Genomic DNA, 21,078 nt, shown 5'->3' on the forward strand with positions numbered 1-21,078 from the left:
AACTACCTATCCCCTCTCCTGGTGTGTCACTGTCGGTTAATGTGCTGGACTGCAAAGTCCATTTGAACTGCAAGGTCAGTGGTTCAAGCTCACCAGTCAGTCCTCAGAAACCCCATTTTGGGTCGCTATGGATTAGAACCAACTTGACGGCACTTAACAACAACAACAAATGCCTTTTTTTTTTTTTTAACTTTTGCTTTCCAACCACCAGTAATATCAATGTATCTTCATTGCATATTTCATCAATTTCATATGGAAGAAGTTGTTGGTAGAATTCTCTAATTTCTTTTTCACCATAGATTTTGGTGTTTAGTGCACAAATTTGAATAATATTTGTATTACGTGATCTTCCTTGTAGGCCAACAGCATTATATTTCAAGCTAGATCTTGAAATGCTTTTTATGATGCACTCCGCTTGAATTTGCCATTCCTGGCATAGTAAATCAAATGATTGATTCAAGAAGACCGATACTTGTCCATTTCAGTTTATTGATTTCCCAGGGATCAATCTTTATGTGCTCCATTTCATTTTTTATGATGTTCCATTTTCCTAGACCATTCCATGGTCTGATTATGAATGGATATTTACAGCTGTTTCTTTTTAAGTTATGCTCCATCAGCACATTAAGGTCCTAAAAGCTTTGTTCCATTAATATTATTATGGTCGACTCTACTTTTAGGCAGTTCTTGCCCACTCATTTTGGGTGCCTTTCAAGCATGAGGAGTTCATCTTCTGGCACTAAATCTGACAATGTTTCACAGCTACACAAAAGGTGTTTAGTAGCTAGTCACTCAGAAACAGACCACCAATTCCTTCTTCTCAATCTGTCTTAATCTAGAAGCTCCACTAGAACCTGTCCAACATCGGTGACCCTGTTGGTTTCTGAAACCATCAATGTCACAGCTTTCAGAATCACAGAAACCCACATGCCACCACAGAATGATAAATTGACACATGTGGGACATTTGATGCTGACTGTTTTTAAGGATTCCAAAGGAGTAACAATACTTACAGATAGTTTCCAGAGACACAGGACAATCATGGGCACTACAGAAAAAATGTTAAGAAAATTGAAAACTGTATTGGGGAGAAAAAGACAGGACAGCAGTACCAAGGCCTTTTTTCCATTCTGATAATGCTCCTGCTGGGCCTTTGAGGGCACTGTGGTTGTTAAGTGCCATCATATCAGTTCTGACTCATATCAACCCTGCGTAGCGTTTCCGGGAGTGCCTGGTGAGTCTGAACCACCAACCTTGTGGTTTGTTGGGAAACATTACCCTATTCACCCTACAGTCCTGATTCTGCCCATTCTGACTTCTTTACTGTCCCCAAACTCAAAGACTAAACTAAAAGGAACAAAATTTGAGTCCTTCAAGTATATCCAAACTGCTGTTTTGATGTAGTATAAATCTAAGACCACAGAATCTTCCAAGAAGGACTTGTTGCTAAGTGCCATCCAGTTGGTTCCAACTCAGAGGAACCCTGTGTAGAGTTTCTGAGGTGTGAGGGGTGGGTTTAAACTGCCAAACTTGTGGTTAGCAGTCCAGTGCTTATTCTACAGCACCATACTAGGACTCCAGGTAAGGGTTACAGATGGGAAAACCAACTCAGAAATATGTTAAGAAAGAATATTTCGATAACCACATTTTGATTTATTTTAAAAATTCTTTGATCTTACAGAAATATGTTTTGACTTGCCCTTGTATGAAGCATGGCACTTACAGAGCCAAATTTCCCTTATGAAGTTCCAATTCAAGGCATGATGAACACATTCGTATTTTATGGAAAAATAAGCTATTTTACATGTAAATGGTATCTGTTACTCTAAAATGCTTTTGGAGTTCAGAGAGTAAATGAGAGTAAATGAAAATGTTGTTGTTGTTGTTGTTAAGTACCGTGGAGTCGGTTCCGACTCATAGTGATCCTGTACAGGGTTTCTGAGGCTGCAAATCTTTATGGGAGCAGAAAGCCTCATCTTTCTCCCAGAGAACAGCTGGTAGTTTCGAACTGCCGACCTTGAGGTTAGCAGCCAGATATATATTCACAAAAGGAGAGCTAGAGAGGGGGCTTCTTGCTGCCGGAATTATGCTGAGTCAACTCTTGTCCTCTTGCCGAGGGTGACATTGAGAAATGAAGTGAGGTTAGAGGAATTCCAAATACGCTTGGCCTTAAGATCTATAAATGAAGGGGCTGCTGTTTACCAGATGACCTACTTACAAATCCACTGCATGTTAAGTGGTAACTTGGGACAGCCATCAGACTTTCGTGCTGGGAAGCCTGAAACTCACTACTCCCGGAAGGGAAAGAAGCATCCTTGGAGCCCTCCCACCGATTTCTACAGTAAGGAAGCAATGGTGCTTAACTCAAGGAATGTTAGCTTCATAGGCTGTTACAACTGATCTGGTGAGAAACTCATGAAACAAAATACATTACTTTATCTTACTTTGATAGGAGAGTCCTGGTGTGGTGCTGTGGGTTAATGCGCTGGACCGCAAGGTCAGTTTGAACCAAAAGGTCAGTGGTTCAAGCTCACCAGCTGCTCCTCGGAAACCCTATACAGGGGCACTATGGGACGGAACTGACTCGACGGCACTTAACAACTATGATAGGGTTCAAACATACACAAAAGTACACAAAATAACATAGATAAATAACATAAATAAATCGCATAGATCCCATTAGTAATCAACATTTTGCTACATTTGCTTACCTATTTCATGGTTTTGTATCTTGTTTTTCTGAGTTATTGTAAAGCCAGTTCCAGGCATTGGCCTTTGATTTCTACTTTAGTCTCGTAATGCATGGACATTTTCTTAAATAATGAGATTAACACACAACCTTAACAGCAGTTCTTTGTATCATCTGAGCAGAAAGTTAAGTGCTCCATTACTATCTGAAAGGTTAGTGGTTTAAACTCACCCAGAGGTGCGTCAGAAGAAAGGACTGGCAATTTCCTTCCAGAAGTTCACAGTCATATGAAGCTCATTCTTATTCTGAAACATATAGGTCACCATGACTCAGAATCAAATCAACTCATTGGCACCTGATTTGTGTCTATTTTTAATACTAGTATTATAATCAGATTGTCCGTATTGTTATCTCAAAGATGTTAATTTGTAGATGTTTTGTTTGAGTCAAAATACAAAGAAGGCCCATACGTTATATTTAGTTGTCATGTCTCTTGAGACTTTAATTTGCAGGAATTTCTCCTTCCTCTCTTGTCTTCTTGCCAGGCTGCTGACTTGCTTAAACTGGCTCAATTTTGTTACAAAGTGGGTCACATTCTAGATTTGTCGCTTTGCTTCCTTGTGGTGTTAGGTGAGTGAAAGGAATTTAGTGGATTGACCACGAGCTTTTTCTCTTTTCTAAAATCAGGCAGAACTAAATGCTAATGCCAGCTTCACCGCTGTATCGATTTATATGTGTTATTTAACCTCTTCAAGTGTTAGTTTCAGTATGGGTGTACCAATCATTTCATGGGGTTGCTATGAGGATTCAATTAAGAGACCGTGTAGAGAACCTAGTGGAGTGCTGTTGTTGTTGATAAGTGCCATCGAGCTGGTTCTAACTCACAGCGACCCTGTATAAGGTTTCTAAAGAGTGGGTGGTGAGCTTGAACTGCCAATATTGCAGTTCAAACCAACATTGCAGTCCAGTGCATTAACCCACAGTACCACACCAGGACTCCAAGTGCCTATATTAGGCATGACAAACTTGCAGATCTGTGTAGACTTACACTAGTGCACACCTAGCTTCAGTCTATGAATAGAGACTACTGAAAGATGAGACAGACATCTGTGTGGTGATGAATCACCTTATAACACAAAACAAAACAAATCCGTTTGGCTTTTGTCTTTGGTTCCTGAGAAACAATCCTTGAAATTTCCAGAGAAATTGAGCTGCCTTTACTTCCAAACCTGAGGATTTGTGTAATGAGATGGAGCTGGTCAAACAGAAAGACATCTTGTAACACCAGATATGAACTAATCTCGGAAAGCAAGATTTAACCTATCATGCGTATGCAGTAAAGATGCAATCATGACCACGTAATGACTGAGGCCTCTAAAGCCCTGAACATGAAAGCTTCCTGGCTGGCAATGGGAGGCTGGCACACCGCTTTCCTCCCAGACCTCACCTATACATCTCTTCTACATGATAATCCTAGTAAGTATCCTTTCGTCATAATAAGTTTATAATCATATACTACTTCCTGTGAATTCTGAGTCATTCCAGCAGATTATCACACCCAATGCAGTAGTCGGAGCCAGTAGGCCAAAGTAATGGAACCCAGGGAAAGCTTTTCAGTTTGTGGTTAGCTTTCTGAAGCCATGTTGGTGTTATGAAGTGCTTTCAAGTCGGTTCTGACCCATAGCGACCCTGTATAGGGTTTCCAAGGAGCAGCTGGTGAGCTTGAACCACCGATCTTGCAGTTCAAATGGCTTTGCAGTCTGGTGCATTAACCCACAGCGCCACACCAGGACTTATAGTAGGAAGTACTTGACACTATTAAAGATAATAGTCTTTTAACTTGTGACTTATGACCTAGCTCCAGGTAACTGGTAACAGAGAAAGTGACATGTTGGTCACTGGAGTTAGAACTGAATGAGAAGTAGGAAGTGAAAATTGGACTAATTTTCACATTTTGGATAATAAATATATGAAGATTCTTATCCAAGAGGTATCGTACTAATTATGAAAGCAGAAGATGGTTATCTTTTAGAGAACTCTAAATTATATGGGTGGAGTCCTGATGTGGCGCTGTGGGTTAATACGCTGGACTATAATGTCAGTTTGAACCACAAGGTCGGCAGCTCAAGCTCACCAGCCGCTTCTCGGAAACCCTACACAGGGTCGCTATGGGTTGGACCAACTCGACTGCACTAACAAACATCAACAAATTATATGGGTGGTTGCTGTTATGTGCTGTCAAGTTGGTTCTGACTCTTAGCAACCCTACACATACAGCATGAAACTCTGCTGCGTCCTACGCTATCCTCATTCCTGCTATGTTTGAGCTCATTGTTGACACCGCTGTGTCGGTCCATCTCATTGACTGTCTTCCTCTATTTTGCTGACCTTATCATGTCCTTATGATGTCCTTCTCCAGGAAATGGTCCTTCCTGACAACACGTTCAAAGTATGAGAGACAAAGTCTTGCCATCCTTGTGTCTAAGGAGCATGCATTGTGGTGGTAGTGGTTCCAACTCAAAGTGACCCTGTATAGGGTTTCTGAGACTGTAAAGCTTTATGGGCGCAGAAAGTCTTATCTTTCTCGTGCAGACTAGTAGATTCAAACTGCTGACCTTGCAGTTAGCATCCCATCTCCCAACCAGGGCTCCTTGATTATAGGGTGGTGGTGGTTGTGTGCCGGGGAGTTGGTTCTGACTCATAGTGACCCTGTATAGGGTTTCTGAGGCTGTAAATCTTTACAGGAGTAGAAAGCCTCATTTTGCTGCCATGGAGTGACTGGTAGACTCGAACTGCTGACCTTTAGGTTAGTAGCCCAGTTGGTAATCCACTGCGTTACCAGGGCTCCTTAGATCCTATGTTGTTCTTGTTGTTAAGTGCCATCGAATCAATTCTAACCCATAGCAACCCTGTATAGGGTTTTCAAGGAGCAGCTGGTGAGCTTGAACCACTGATGTTGCAGTTAAAACAATTTTGCAATCTGACGCATTAGCCACAGTGCCACACCAAGACTCCTTTGATTATATGGGTAGCCCTTAAAAAGAAACGCAACATAAATCTGAATCCATTCAATAGGCCAGCTGTCTACATTAGTCTTGACAATATGGCCTAGGTTAAAATATCTGTTGTTGTTAGGAGCCGCTGAGTTGGTACAGACTCAGTGTGACCTTATGTCCAATAGAACAAAATGTTTATTTCCAGTCTTTCTGCTAGCCCTCCCTCATAATGAGGAGTGCGCATTGTTCCAAGGAATCTATCACTACTTTTCCCTTTACCAGAAAAACGGCTTTGGTGTCTTGCCTCCACAGAAGGTTTCCTGAGATCTCTCTGACAGCCTGATAGTAGCTCCTCATTGAGCTGCTGTTGTTCTTGGCAGGAGAGGCATGGTGCAGGGAAGGCTCCATTGTTACAGGACACCCATGGACTTCCTATTCCACATGGGAGGCACGAAAGAGGGTGCTCTGACTACATATGACATAGATCTCTCTCTAGTGGAGGTGGTGGTTGTGTACCATCGAGTCGGTTCCAACTCATAGCCACCCTGTGTAGGGCTTCCAAGATGGGGAAATCTTGATATGAATAGAAAGTCTCATTTTTCTCCTTCAAAGCTGTTGGTAGACTCGAACTGCTGACATGCATAATACCGTTTTACCTGCTACAAATTTCACAAACAGCAATATAACTAATGAAAATTTGTAACATCTGAATTTGTTAGTCACTGTGCTGATCTTTAATAGTCCAAGAACTAAGTGCACCAGAATCAACTGAGAAGCTTGTTTAAAATGTGTCTTGGTTTTGGCCCTACCACAATCCTAGTAAGCCAAAATCTCTGGAAGTGGGACCTAATAATCTGCATCTTAACACCCCCCCCCCAAAGTTTGAGGATCTATGAAACATTCTGTGAGAAAACTTCCTTGAATTGAACTTATCCTAGAGTTAAATAGTTAATAGAGAGTTGATATTTCAATCCAAGACAATTTGACTTCAAAGCCTATGTTGGTGCCATTATGCGACATCTCTGATCGCCAGTGGCAGTTCCACAACTATCACTAAACCACTGCAATCTATCTCACACAACATTTAGTTTAATGATGAACCCATCTTTTCAATGCCTTAGGATGCTACATCATTTCTAGTTTCTCTTCTTTCCTGGCACATAGATATCAGCATGGGGTGTAGGTCATTCTTCCCTTTAGTCATGCGTATTATTAGTTCTTTAAGGCGCTCTTGTAGGGTAGTGGCTACGAGTCAGGCTTCTAATCTCACACTCAGCAGTTTAAAATTACCAGCAGTTCCATGGGAGAAAGATGAGGCTTTCTGCTCTCATAAACATTTACAGCTTCAGGAACCCTGGACAGGGTCGCTATGAGTTGGAACTGACATGATGACACACAACCACCACCATTATTAGTTCTTTATTGAGTCCCGGTGGCGCAGTGATTAAAAACTTGGCTGGTAACCAAAAGGTGGTTGTTCACATTCACCAGCCACTTCACAGGAGAAAGATGTGAAAATTTGCTTCTTTAAATAGTGTTGTTTCTAAGTGCTGTCGAGTCAGTTCTGACCCATAGAGATCCTGTATAGGGTTCCTAAAGAGTGGCTGGTGAGTTGCACCACCAACCTTGTTTAAACCAACCTTGTGACCCAGTGCTTTATTCCGCAGCGCCACACCAGCCTGAGAAAACCTATGGGACGGTTCTACTTTGTCCTATAAGGCATCAAGTCGACCATACTGGGCATACCTGGTTTTAGTGCTAATACCAAATCAGGAAGTCTACAGTCAGCCAGATGCCCCCATTATTGGTACTTCTAGGGTAAATCCTAAGTAATTGCATGGCCACTCAGCCACAGACTTCTCCTAATCAGTGTTTGTTCAGTACATACAACTGGGGGGCTGCCTCCTTTCCTTCAATAGTACTTTATAGCTACTTTCCTAACTCTGGTTCAGTTTTCTGAGTAGAAGCCCACTGGAGTGAAACCATGGTATCTGCTGGCTTTTGCTAACCACCACAGCTCCTTGGAAGACATTTTCCTGGATGTCAGGGTTACTTAATTTCATTGCTGCCATTTTCTTACAATTCCTGCTACAGTAGTCCACCTATGAATCCATCCCTTTGGGTAGAGGCGTTAACCCAAACCAAGTCCACATTTTCTAACACCATGTATGAGTCTACCTCAAAAGATACCAGTTTTACTAACTCAGTTGCTGCTTCTTCACAAATTAACATCCTACCATGTCCTGTGGTTTTGTTAATGATGCTAGTTTCATTTATTTCTTTTTACCCTAAAGTTATTCCCCTAGGAAAGACAGGGATCCTGGTAATTCATTACACTAAAACCACAATGATTACATTCTATACAGTTCCAAGATAACATATAGAAAAAAAAAAAAAAAAAAAAAAAAAAATTACTATGATATTTAGGTCTTGTCTTCTAAATCTCTATTTCCAGCTCAGATGGCTCTTCTACATTTCTGACTCCTGTATCTAACTTAGATCTTTCCACTTGGATGTGTTTCAGGTACCTCAAAATGTTACCTGGAGTTATCAGACACTGAAACTCAGTCTTCATTCATGGTTGGTTTCATTTGCTTCCTAAATAATAATTACAAACAAACAAATTCCTCTATTTGTTTCATCTGCCTAGTTGCTGGTGTGGCACTGTGGGTTAATGTGCTGGACTACTGCAAAGTTGGTTTGAACCGCAAGGTCGCTGGTTCAAACTCTCCCTATACCGACCTTACTCGATGGCACTTAACAACAAACATTGGGAGTCCTAGTGTAGTGCTATAGTATAAGCACTGAGCTGCTAAGTGCAAGGATGACAGTTTAAACCCACCAGCCGATCCTTGGAAACCCTACACAGAGTCACTGTGAGTTGAAACTGACTTGACATCACTTAACAGCAAGACAAGCAGGCATCCTGGTGTGGTGCTGTAGGATCACCACTGGGCTGCTAACAAGGTCGGTGGTTCAAAACCACCAGCTGCACCTCAGAAACCCTATATTGTTGTTATTAAGCACCATCAAGTCAGTTCCGACCTATAGAGACCCTGAATAGGGTTTCCTAGGAGCGGCTGTTGAGCTTCAACTGCTGACCCTGCAATGCAGAGCATTAGCCTGCAGCGCCACCCCAGAACTCCAAAAACCCTATACGGGCGCTGTGGGCTAGCACTGACTTCACGGCACTTTATGACAATGACAATCACCCAGCCGCAGGCGGCAGGTTTTTGTTAGACGAAAGGGAGCCCAGACAAGTTTCCTTACAATATATCTGTCCTGACTCCCAAACTTCATGAGATCTGCTGTTAGAAAACAAGGCGCGTCCAGCCACAACCCAAAGCCTCTATTTTGCAACCCATAGTCTCGGTGTTGCAGTCCTGGTGTGGAGCTGCGGGTGAAAGAGCTGGTCGCAAGGTCTGAAGTTCAAGCCCACTAGCTGCTCCTCGGAAACCCTATACAGCCATCGCTTTAAGTCAGAACTGACTCAACGGTACTTAACAACAACAGTCTCGGTATTATTGTCAAACAAACGTGGGTTTATACAAACCTGGGGCAGAACAAGGGCTTTCACCATGCACCCATGCAAACATGCCAAGAACAAATACTTCGCGCGAGGAGCCTGCGGGCACTTAAAGCCAGCAAAGTGCGCCGCAACGCCCTCTCAAATATCGCGAGATAACAGCACCGGTGCCTCTTTCTCCCTGCCTCTCGCGAGGCCCAGACCTCCAGCCGCACGCTTGCGTCGTCTCCTAGGCAACCGCAACGGCAATGGCGGCGTCGTTGCCGGAGCGGCTATTCTCGCTGGAGGTGCTTGTGGACTGGGTGCGCCTGGAAGCCGGAGAGCTGCCGTCGTCCTCGGGGGCCGTGCAGGAGGCCTCACTGCCGCCGCCTTCAGACTCCCTCTGTCCCGCGGTGGCCTTCCGCCTCCTGGACTTCCCCACGTTACTGGTTTACCCTCCTGGAGGACCTGCCTCGGAACACCGGCCTGGGGTGGTCCGCTTCGGACGTGGCAAGGCCTGTCTCTTCCGCCTGCACCCTGCTACCCTGCACCGCTTGCTCCTAGAGACCCCTCTGTACGCGCTGCTCCTGCAGCTGCGCTCCGGCTTCCCGACCCCCGCTCCGCAGCTCCTGGGTAGCTGCAGCATCTCGCTGGCCGACGCCGCCCAGAAGGTGCTGGGGCCCGCAGCATCCACCTGCTCCCAGAGCCATCGAGGAAGCTACCCCGTGCGCGACCTTATGGGGAAGCAGATTGGGGACTTGTCGCTGGGCTACCGCCTGGCTCATCTGGAAAATCACGTGCTGGGTCATCTAGAGCGGCCAATCATCGCAGAAGATGGACTGGCGGAGCAGAAGGCAGGAGAGGTTAGTTCCCAAGTCCTGCTGGAGAACCCACGGCCAAGGCAGCTAACCCCAGATCCAAGCTCAGGAGCTGATGGTGGCAATCTGGTGGATTTAAAAACTACAAATGCACAGAAAGATTTAAAGGAAGGAGTTAATCACAGTGACGCCAGGGCTGATAACAGGGATTTTGTAGAGAAGGGCAAAATGAAGTCTTCTGTTTGTTCAAATGCTAGCAGTAGGAGATGTGATAGCCCTTTAAATCAGGAAGAATTGGACATTGAAACCAACACATTTTGCCCTCCTCCTCTGTACTACACTCATTTTGTCCAAGAAAAGACCCCTCCTGCACTGGGTAAAATCACTTTTGTGCCACAAGTGAATGGGCCTGAGGAACGCAATGGCATTTTTCAGGAAGAAAAATGTGCACATCTCCCAACATGTACTTATGCTCAAAAGAATGTGAATATTACAACAAATGAGAACCCCCCCTCCATTCTTAGGGATCCTCCAACAAATATTCAGGATCTAGGAGCAAGTAGTCAAATGACATGCCATCCTCAAACTGAACAAACTAGAGTTAATATTATAAAGCAGCTGCCTTTGTTAAATGCTTTGTTGGTGGAGTTGTCCTTGTTATACGCTCAGCCCAGTGCAAGCCCTACTCATATACATCCTCACCTAGCCTGGTTATATAGGAGTGAGGATAAGACGGCACCAGCCTCCTCTGCCAAATCCACATGTAAGTGTGACTCCAACAAGGAAAAACTTTCTATAGAGGAAAAGAAACAGTCAGTAAGTCTTCAGTATAGAAAGAATCAAGTTGAAAATACAAAAAAAGGAATGTGTTTTGAAAAGACTGGTGGTAACCCCAGAAAACGAGTTCCAAAGGGGAAGCTACTTTATGGCATAACAAATACACTAAAACTACGCTTAAAGCAAACAAATCCTGATATGTTGGTAGTACATGAAAAAAGAGAACAGTATAGAAAAATGCAAGCACAAATGTTGGGTGCGAAACTCAGCATCCCATCACCCAAAGTTAAAGTATTAAGTTTTACAGAACGTGTTCAAAAGCCACATCAGCTACCTGAAGGTCAGTGTTTAGATTTAGATTCATCATTTGCTGAAAGTGGTAACACTTCAAAACAAATTAGTGGGGTGTTTGATGATACTAGCACAGCTAATGCAACTGGAAAACAAACAGTTGAATATAGCAAATATAGAACCAGTAGTGGTACATTGGGGGAAATCACTGCTGCAAAACCCATCATTTCAGAAAAGTTTCCTCATGCAATTATGTTAGAAGGAAATGTGGAAATGAAAGTCCGAAGTCCATGCATTTTCCAACAGGATGCAATTATTGACAGAAAATTAGTAGATAAAAAAAAAGCTAACAGACAGGTAAAAACCACAGAAAATGGCATTGCTGATAGAAGTGAAAATAAACTAATAAATAAAAATAGTTGCTCTGAAAATGTCTCAGAACTAACATATTCAGATGACTTTACCAGCCCTTGTTATTCTGAAGATTTCTATACCACGGAGGACACCAGCAGAAGCTTACCTGGTTGTGATGGAAGCCAAGAAAATGCCAAACATCATACAAGTAAGTCTAGTGAAGCAACATCATCTATGAGGAAAAATAGCAGTGAAAAAAGTTCTATTCTTAGTCCACCTTTTTCAGCTGGATTACCAGTGCACTCAAGTAAAAGATCTCATGCTTCAAAGACTCAGAAAAGTTTAGAGGAAGCATCTAGTATCTCTACCAGTGACTCGTCTTCATTACATTGGCCTGAGGAAAAAGAAAAGAAGATAGACCTATATGGTATGCATAATTCTAAAGTTGTAAAGAGGAATCAAGACATTTCTATTAAACTTAAAACAAAAACTGGTTGCAAGTCTTTAGAAAAAAGTCAGTCCCCAAGGACATCTCAAGTTAGTTCTTACCTGCCATCTAATTTGTCAGAATTGGAACTTAGTGCTGTGGATAGCAGTACGTCAGATCAGTTTGAAGAAAACAGTGATGAAGTTGGTTCACTTCATATTTCCAAGCAATGCAAAGATATTTGTGAATTAGTGATAAATAAACTTCCAGGATATACGGTTTAAAATAATGTGCTTTTAAAAACCATGAATATTGTTTTTTACAACTAATGTGTACTGCTAATGAAAAAGTGAATAACTTTTTACATTTTAATACATAAATTACATGAACAGTTATTTTCAAGAAGTAGAAATATGTGTTAATCCATTGACGCTTAATGTTCTACCAGTAAATCTGACAGTATTGATCATGAAATCACTTTATAACCTAGATAAGAGTTGTTTTAAATTGTTTTGTAAGAATAAAAGTATTTCACTAAAATATCTTTCATAAAGTATCTGTCTTTTTAAAACCGACTTCATATAATCACAGTCTGTCCTGTCACCTTCAACCCATGTTGTCCGTAAGTGCTATAGAGTCGCTTCTGAATCGTCATTAAGTGCCATTGAGTCGATTCTGACTCACAGTAAACCTTTATAGAGTTTCCAAGGAGTGTTTGGTGGGTGTGACCCACCATCATTAGGGTTAGCAGTCTAGTGCTTATCCTAGAGTGCTACATCAGGTCTCCTTCTAAATCATGGCAAACCTGTATAGGGTTTCCAAGGAGGTGGTTTGTGGGTTTGAACCACCAACCTTGTGGCTAGCAATCCAGTGCTTATCCTACAGCATCACACTGTATACACCATTGAGAAAAGACCAGTTAATAAGTTGTTAGGTGCCATCGAGTCAGTACTGACTCATAGCGACCTTATGCACAGCAGAATGAAACACTACCCGATCCTGGGCCAACCGCCCTACTGTTGCCACGCTTGAGTCCATCAATGCTGCCACTTGGCCAATCCATCTCATTGGGGGTCTTTCCTCTTTTTCTCTGACCAAACATGATGTCCTTCAGTGACTGGTCCTTCCTGACAGTATGTCCGAAGTATGAGAGACGAAGTTTGGCCATCTTGGCTTCCGAGGAGCACTCTGGCTGCACTTCTTCCAAAACAGATCTATTGGTTCCAGTTAATAAGAGTGGTCTCAAATTACAGTGTGATGAAGTCATTTAACAAATGCAGTAGACTCACTGTGTCAGATGCTAAAGGTACTGAAGTATTGAAAACGTAGCTCCTGCTATTATATGAATTTAACTGTTTTCATATAATTGCTGATTCTTTAAGGATTTGAATTGATCTCAGTGAAATGCATTTTTACATTGTAATTCATATTCCCAGTAGGTGAAGTCTTATATTCAGTCATAGAATGCTCTGCTTTTCTTACCACAATGTGTATAACTTGATTAGTGTTTCTCTTCCACTAGGATTAGGTTCTGTGAAGAAGATAGGAACCATATCTGTGGTGTACAAACAGTCCATTCTTAACACCTACCACATTCAGTTTCTGGCAAGTGGTAGTGGTTGTTAAGTGCCGATAAGTTAGTTCCGACTCATAGTGACCTTGTATAGGGTTTCTGAGGAGCAGCTGGTGGGGTTGAATTGCTGACCTTGTGTTTCACAGTTGAGTGCTGATCCTACAGCGCCACAACAGGAGTCAAATAGTGGGGTGCAATAAAATGTTTGCTGAACTAATGAATGAAGGTCAGACATTTAAAATTGAATGGAAGGGACTAGAATTAAATAATAGAAACAAGCATAACTTCTAAAAATAAATCCACAGAAAATTCTTTTGGGGGGTGTTCATTTGACTGAAATATCTTTTGTTTTCCTGGATATAAATAAACAGCCTTCTGGGTTTTTTATGAAGTACCTAGAGGGGAACTTAAAAAAGATGTCATCTTATATAATTTTGTGGGGGGTTTTTTGTATAGAAATTCAGTTTTTTGTCCTTTGAGATTGTTCAGTAGTTTTCTGTTCCTGTTTTTTAATGCTTGAAACTTTGTTTTTATAAAGAATAATAATGATTTCCTTATTAGTTCTCCCATTATTTTTATACATAAACCTTGTTCTGTGTTCAGATATTTACATATTCTTTGTCTGTGTTACACTTTGTTTACACTTCAGTTTTTAATATATGAGAGTGAGTAAAAATTTATTCAAACTCCAATTATATTAAAATGCCTGTCCATGTCCACAGCTGATGGCAACATTGAGCGTGCATGTGAAATGATTCTGTCAAATAGACAAGTGACAGTGGATTATGTGGCAAATCCTTCGTAAATCACAATGACTTTGCCTATGAAATAATCTGACTTGGGTTTTGAGAAGTTTGTGCAAGATGGGTATCTAAACAACTCTCAAAAGATCATAAACAAGCATTTGGACATCTGCAAATAATATTTGGACTGATACTCAAAGGTAAAAGTTTCTTTAAAAAAATCATTACTGGTGATGAGACACAGATTCATCACTGTGAACCTGAGAGTAAACGTCAGAGTATGGAATGGGAGGAAGCATCCTCAATCACTGATGAAGGAAAAGTTCAAAAGTTAACCATGAGCTGCAAAATTGATGCTGATAGCTTTCTGGGATTCTCAAGGGCCAGTATTAGGACACTATCAGGAGAAAAGTTCAGTAATCAGTGGTGTTCATTACAGTGAGATGCTCACTAAAGAGCTGAAGTCTGAACTTCGGACTAAGTGCAGAGGACTGCTGTCCAAGGGCATTGTGATCTGGCATGACAATGCACATCTGCACACCTGTCCACACTGCTGACTTTGCAAAACTTCATTTTGAGGTGTTTAGGCATCCTCCCTATAGCCCTAGTCTTGTTCCATCAGATTGTCACCTGTTTGATCCCCTGAAAGCAGCCCTTCGAGGATGAAGATTCACCTTTGATGAAGAAGTGAAGACAGTGATGCATTGATGTGATGCTGAGCTCACAGCTCAGCCTGAAACATTTTGTAATGAAAGAACATGAAAGGCTTTTCGGCTGGAGTCGCCATCTTGCAGTAATCCCCCAAGATGACGAACACAAAGGGAAAGAGGCGGAGTACCCGCTATATGTTCTCCAGGGCTTTCAGAAAGCATGGGGTCATTCCTTTGGCCACAAACATGCAAATCTACAAGAAAGGCAATATTGTGGACATCAAGGGAATGGGCACAGTTCAAAAAGGCATGTCCCACGAATGTTACCAGGCAAAACTGGAGGAGTCTACAATGTGACCCAGCATGCTGTTGGCATTGTTGTGAACAAGCAAGTCAAGGGCAAGATTCTTGCTAAGAGAATTAATGTGCGCATTGAGCATATTAAGCACTCTAAGAGCTGAGACAGCTTCCTGAAGCGAGTGAAGGAAAATGATCAGAAAAAGAAGGAAGCCAAAGAGAAAGGGACGTGGGTTCAGCTAAAGTGTCAGCCTGCTCTTCGCAGAGAGGCGCACTTTGTGAGAACCAATGGAAAGGAGCCTGAGCTGCTAGAACCGATTCCCTATGAATTCATGGCCTAACAGGAGTGAAATAAAGATGGCTGCTGAGGTGTACAAATGTGTGGAGGTGTGGTGTGTGTCTCCCCCCCCCCCCCCCCTAAATACATAGTATTTAAAGCACATTGTGTTTCCCAGTTTGCTTGATAATAAAAGCTTTTACTGTTAAAAAAACAAAACAAACAAAAAAACCCATGAAAGCTTGTTGGCAGATGGACAAAATGTATTGAAAAGCAAGAAGATTATGTAAGAAAATGATACATTAATCTTTTTAAAATTTGCTTAAATTCTACAGCCAGAGTGCAGTTAATTTCTGACTCACCCTCTTAATCTATCACATATTTGGATGTATGAGTGTAATTTTCATTAACTTACAAGTAATTATCAAGGCAATATGGTTTCAGTGATTATAATAGATGGGATTTAGATACATGAGAAGAGTATGTTATGTTTGAGGGAACAATATCAAAAAGAGAATGAATATGGGAATGTGCATGATAGATTCATGACCCAGTGAGACTATTGATTAATATGGTGAGTTCATACTATTGAGTACTAGAAAATAATTTTTTTTGAATAAGGAAAACCCTAGGTTGGAGATGAGGCTTGAATGCCAAGTATAATAATAAACTCCTAAACCTAGTAGCGTAGTGGTTATGTATTGGGCTGCAAACCTTTAGGACAGCAGTTTAGTATTACCAGCTGTTCCACAATAGAAAGATGAGGCTTTCTGCTCCCGTAAAGATTTACAGCCTCGGAAACCCTGTACAGGCTCGCTATGAGTAGGAACTGACTCCACAACACATAACAACAAGCCTAGTACCAATAAAGTATTTCAAATTATAAATGAGCACCAGCCAGTAAGACATTTTAGAAGCAAGAATGCCTAGACTTCATCTCTTGTACTTTGGACATGTGGTCAGGAGGAACTCAGTCCCTGGAGAAGGGAATCATTCTTAAAAAGAGTACAGGGTGAGCAAAGAAGAGGAAGATTCCTAACACTATGAACTGACACGGTGACAGCAACAATGGTTCAAACATAAAAACAGTTGTGAGGATGGCACAGGATCTGGCAGAATTTCACTACTTTTTTATAGTGTCTCTATGGGTTGGAACTGAGTAGAGGACACCTAACAACCAGAAAACACTTTTAATATTTTAAATGATCAAAAACAATTTGTTAGCGCTTAAGAAATCATATCAAAAGGTTTTGGAATTAAAATGTTATCATTGTCTTCCATTTTTCTGTAAATAAAAACATACATCATCTCACAAAGAATAATGTAATACCAGGTATTATAGCTAATGTGAAAGAAAGATGATGTTTTTTGCTCCTACAAAGATTTCAGAAGCCTTGGAAACCCTACACAGGGTTGCTATGGGTCGGAACTGAGTAGATGGCACCTAATAACAACAATTGCAGCAAGAAGGGATAGTGGCGACTCAGTGGTAGAATCCTCACTTTCCACACAGAAGATGTGGGTGTGACTCTCCATCAACGTCCCTCACGCATAGCTACTACCTATCAGGGGAGACTTGTATGTTGCTATGATGCTGAACATATTCGAGCAGAGCTTCCACACTGAGATGGTCTAGAAGGAAAGATCTGTTTTCTGAAAATTGGTCAGTAAAAATCCTGTGGATCACAAGAGTCTGACTATCAACCATTCATGGGGATGGCGCAAGCTCTGGCAGCATTTGATTTCACTTGGCATGGAGTCATCATCTAACAACCACTATAGCTAGGTAATTCAAATAGCTTCAACTTAGTGTATAAATATTATTAAAAGTTTTTACTGTGAATTGAGTGATAGTTTACATGGGCAAACATTGGTTTTACACTCCTATTGTATTTTGTTTCATTGCAATGATTACAATCCCCTCTGTGCATCATCATTCAACAGTATTTGCTTTTATTCCCTCTGTTTTGTGTGTGTGTGTGTATTTTTTTTTTTTGGGGGGGAGGGAATGTACACACAAAAACGCTGGAATATATAATCATTTAAACAACCAACCAAAGGGCACATTCTGCAAGCCTGCCTCCTGGCGGCCAACACTCAGCCTTTCTCTTTCCATGAGCCTCGAGTCCTCAGCTGCTCTCTTTCTATGTCCTTATCTCTGCCTCTATGTCGGGTGTCACTGCTTCTCTGGATAGGGTTCCATATTCTGCTCATGCTCTTCTCCCTTGATAGTCCTATGGTCCTCTGTTTCTGGGATGTAAGATTAACTACTACTACCTTTTTGTTACAAAACTTCTACCTTTACTATTGTGATTGTCACAATTAGTCATGATAACAATTACTATTGAATCATAAGAATCTTAGCCCCATCTCCTTTTACTAGACCCATTTAGACAATATGAAAACTATTCAGTGGGGGTTCTACCTTGCCCCACACACTCTGAAACTAAATTCCCTTAGTGTATATATTTTTAATATCAAATTTTCACTGGAAAAGATGAAAAATGACTAATTTCAGAAATCATCAAAGAATGAATTACTTAAAACCAGTTATTTATTTGGTTGAGAGTATTATGTCACTGTGATGAGGATAAGAAAATGAATTCAGAGGACTCAACCCTTTCAAAACCTAATTACTGCTTTGAATTTTTTGTTAAAACTATGCTTTTTCAGTAATGGAAGTCATTTTGAATGAAATGAAAAATGTTTAGAGGTATTAGAAAGTTTAATAAAATTTTAAAAACTGAAATAACACTACCATGCAGTTGATTCTGACTTACAGCAACTCTATGCATGAAGTAGAACTGCTGCCTAAACTTTCTGAGGCTGCCAAATTTTTGTTTTTTGTCAGTTATGGGGTTTATTAGGGAAGTTAGTAGTTTACAATTTGGGGTCAGAAATGCTCAGCGCACAGTTGTCCCAGTCTGCTGCTGATAAATGCCCACAGGATATACCACTCTGTCATAAGCCTCAACCTGAAGGCACTGGGCTTTAGCTCCTAGGCTCAGCAAACCTAGCTCCCCCACTTAAGTGCCTGGAGGTGCCCCAATCTACAGGCAAGCCTCCTGCCCCAAATCACTCAGCTTTCCTGGCTCTGGGGGCTGGGAGGCCCCTGCTCCGTCAGTCTGCTGCTCTGGCTCTTGGTTCTGCTGCTGCTGCTCCTCTGCCCCTCCTCCAGTGCCACAGATTCTATCCCTGGGCTGAGCATGGTCAGTGCACAGAGATCTCGGGGTCCAAAGGGGGCTCCACTCCTGGCTCTTCATTCATTTAAAAAATATTTTACAAGTATCCAGCCATTTATTTCTTTGTTTGTTTTTGCTTTTTGGGAGGTGAGGTGGGCTGGGGATGTGAGGCTGCCAATCTTTACAGAAGCAAACAGACTCAGCTTTCTCCCATGGAGCTGTTAGTGGGTTCAAACGGACGACTTTTGGTTAGCAGCTCATCAATTAGTGCACGGTGCCACCAGAGATCCTTTGATACAATTGTTGCTGTTGTGATAGTCAGTTTTGACACATTTAAACCCCATATAGAGTTTCATAGGTGCAACTTGTGGTTAGCAGTCCAATGCTTATCTTACAGCACCACACTAAGATGCCATTGATACAATTAGTCTAATATAGATGTTCTGAGGGGTTGGTAGGAAAGTTCTATCTTTTTATTCGGGTTCATTCAGTTATACGGACCCCCACCAGATGCCAGCATTCACTAAAAGTGGGACAGGAACTTCCCACTAAACTCCTGAAACAGAAAAATGTAACTGATTATATGTTCCATGGCTCTCAAAAAGGTTCAGGTTCTCACCACATCTGAACTCCACGAAGCACTGGAGGCACTCAATTATCTGTCAACTGATTGGGAGAGATCCATATCTGTGCCCATTCCAAAGAGAGGAGACACAGTGGAATGTGAAAATCATCGAACAATATCATAATATCACATGCAAGTAAAATTTTGCTGAAGAGAATTCAAAAACAGTAGCAGTAGTACATAAACAGGGAGCCCCCAAAAAGTCAAGTGAGATTCAGAAAAAATTCTGGAATGAGGGATATCATTACTAGCGTCACATAGATCTTGGCTGAAAGTAGAGAATCAGAAAGAGGTTTACTTGTTCTTTATTGAACTTGTGGATCATGACTGTGTAAATAACATTATGAGTAATGGGTATTCCAGAACACTTAATAGTGTTCATGAGGAACTTGTATATAGACCAAGGGGCTGGGGATGTGAGGCTGCCAGTCTTTACAGAAGCAAACAGACTCAGCTTTCTCCCATGGAGCTGTTAGTGGGTTCAAACTGACGACTTTTGGTTAGCAGCTCATCAATTAGTGCACGGTGCCACCAGAGATCCTTTGAACAGAACAAGGAGACACTGAATGGTTTAAAAGCAGGAATGGTGTGGGCCAGAACTGTACTGTTTCACCATGCTCATTCAGTCTGTATGCTGAGCAGATAATCCAAGAAGCTGGATTATATGAAGAAGAATATGGCATCATTAACAACCTGCAATATACAGATGATACAGCTGTGCTTGCTGGAAGTGAAGAGGACTTAAAATACTTAGTGATGAAGATCAAATACACAAATACGGATCTCTTCCAACTAGCTGGCCAGATAGTTTTCTTCCAAATTTCTTGGCAGAGATGAGTGAGTGCCTCCAGTGCCGCCTCACTTTCTTGAAATATTTCAATTTTTATTCCATCAATTCCTAGTACCTTGTTCTTTGCCAATTCCTTCAGTGCACCTTGGACTTCCTCCTTCAGTATCATTGGCTCTTGATCATACATAGGACTAAAACACAGTAAATGGGGAACAGAGAGTCTCTTCAACAGATATTGTGGCAAAACTGGAACTATATTTGCAGAAGAATTAAATAAGACCAATATCTCACACCATATACAAAAGTGAACTCAACATGTATTAAAGGCCTAAATGTAAAACCTAAAACTATAAAGATTATCAGTGGAAAAATCAGAACAAATTTAGTTACTCTCATTCAGAGCATAAATATACTATTAAACAAAACTGAAAACACACAAACAGCAGAAGATAAAATACATTACTGGGATCTCCTGAAAATTAAGACATTTATGTACGTAAAAAGATTCACCAAAATTGTGCAAAAAAGAATGCAGACACCTAAAAAATATTTTTAGCAATAACATATCAGACAAAGTACTACTTTCTATAATTTATAGAATACTTCAACACCTCAATAATTCAATTTAGAAACAGGTAGGGAATATTTATCCACACTTTACCAAAGACATTAAGGAGGCCAACAAACATATATAGAAATGCTCACAAGCACTATTCATTACAGAGATGAAAATTAAAACAATGAGACATCATCTTATTCTAGCTAACATTAATCAAAACAGTAAAAGAAAAACTAAACAGAAAACAACAAATATGGAAGAGGGTGTGGATCATATTGGACCCTCTTACTCTGCCGTTTGTTGTTGTTATTGCTAAGTGACATCAAATCAATTCTGACTCATTTGTTATTGTTAAGTTCCATCAAGTCTGTACCAAGTCCCAGCGACCCTATGCACAACAGAATCAACACTGCCGAGTCCTGGGCCAGCCTCACAATTGCTATGCCTGAGCTCATCGCTGATGCCATTTTGCTGATTCATCTCATTGAGGCAACCCTCCACTTTACCAAACGTTACCAAAGTCCT

At 41.3% G+C, this 21,078-nt stretch overlaps 1 protein-coding gene and 1 pseudogene across 1 annotated transcript; both read left to right on the top strand.

The window, feature by feature from the left end:
• The first annotated feature begins 9,456 nt into the window (after positions 1-9,456).
• On the top strand, positions 9,457-12,141 carry LOC102822535 (microtubule-associated protein 10-like). The gene has a single exon (XM_006874169.1). It carries the CDS (start codon positions 9,460-9,462, stop codon positions 12,139-12,141), a length of 2,682 nt encoding a protein of 893 aa, XP_006874231.1. The 5' UTR covers positions 9,457-9,459.
• Positions 12,142-14,979: 2,838 nt separating this feature from the next.
• On the top strand, positions 14,980-15,461 carry LOC102822924 (annotated as a pseudogene).
• Positions 15,462-21,078: the final 5,617 nt, after the last annotated feature.

The sequence above is a fragment of the Chrysochloris asiatica genome, unplaced genomic scaffold (assembly GCF_000296735.1).
Source record: "Chrysochloris asiatica unplaced genomic scaffold, ChrAsi1.0 scaffold00265, whole genome shotgun sequence".
Taxonomy (NCBI): domain Eukaryota; kingdom Metazoa; phylum Chordata; class Mammalia; order Afrosoricida; family Chrysochloridae; genus Chrysochloris; species Chrysochloris asiatica.

What these genes read in the sequence shown, in the direction of transcription:
- LOC102822535 (XM_006874169.1), top strand. Translation starts at nt 9,460, where the DNA reads ATGGCGGCGTCGTTGCCGGAGCGGCTATTCTCGCTGGAGGTGCTTGTG.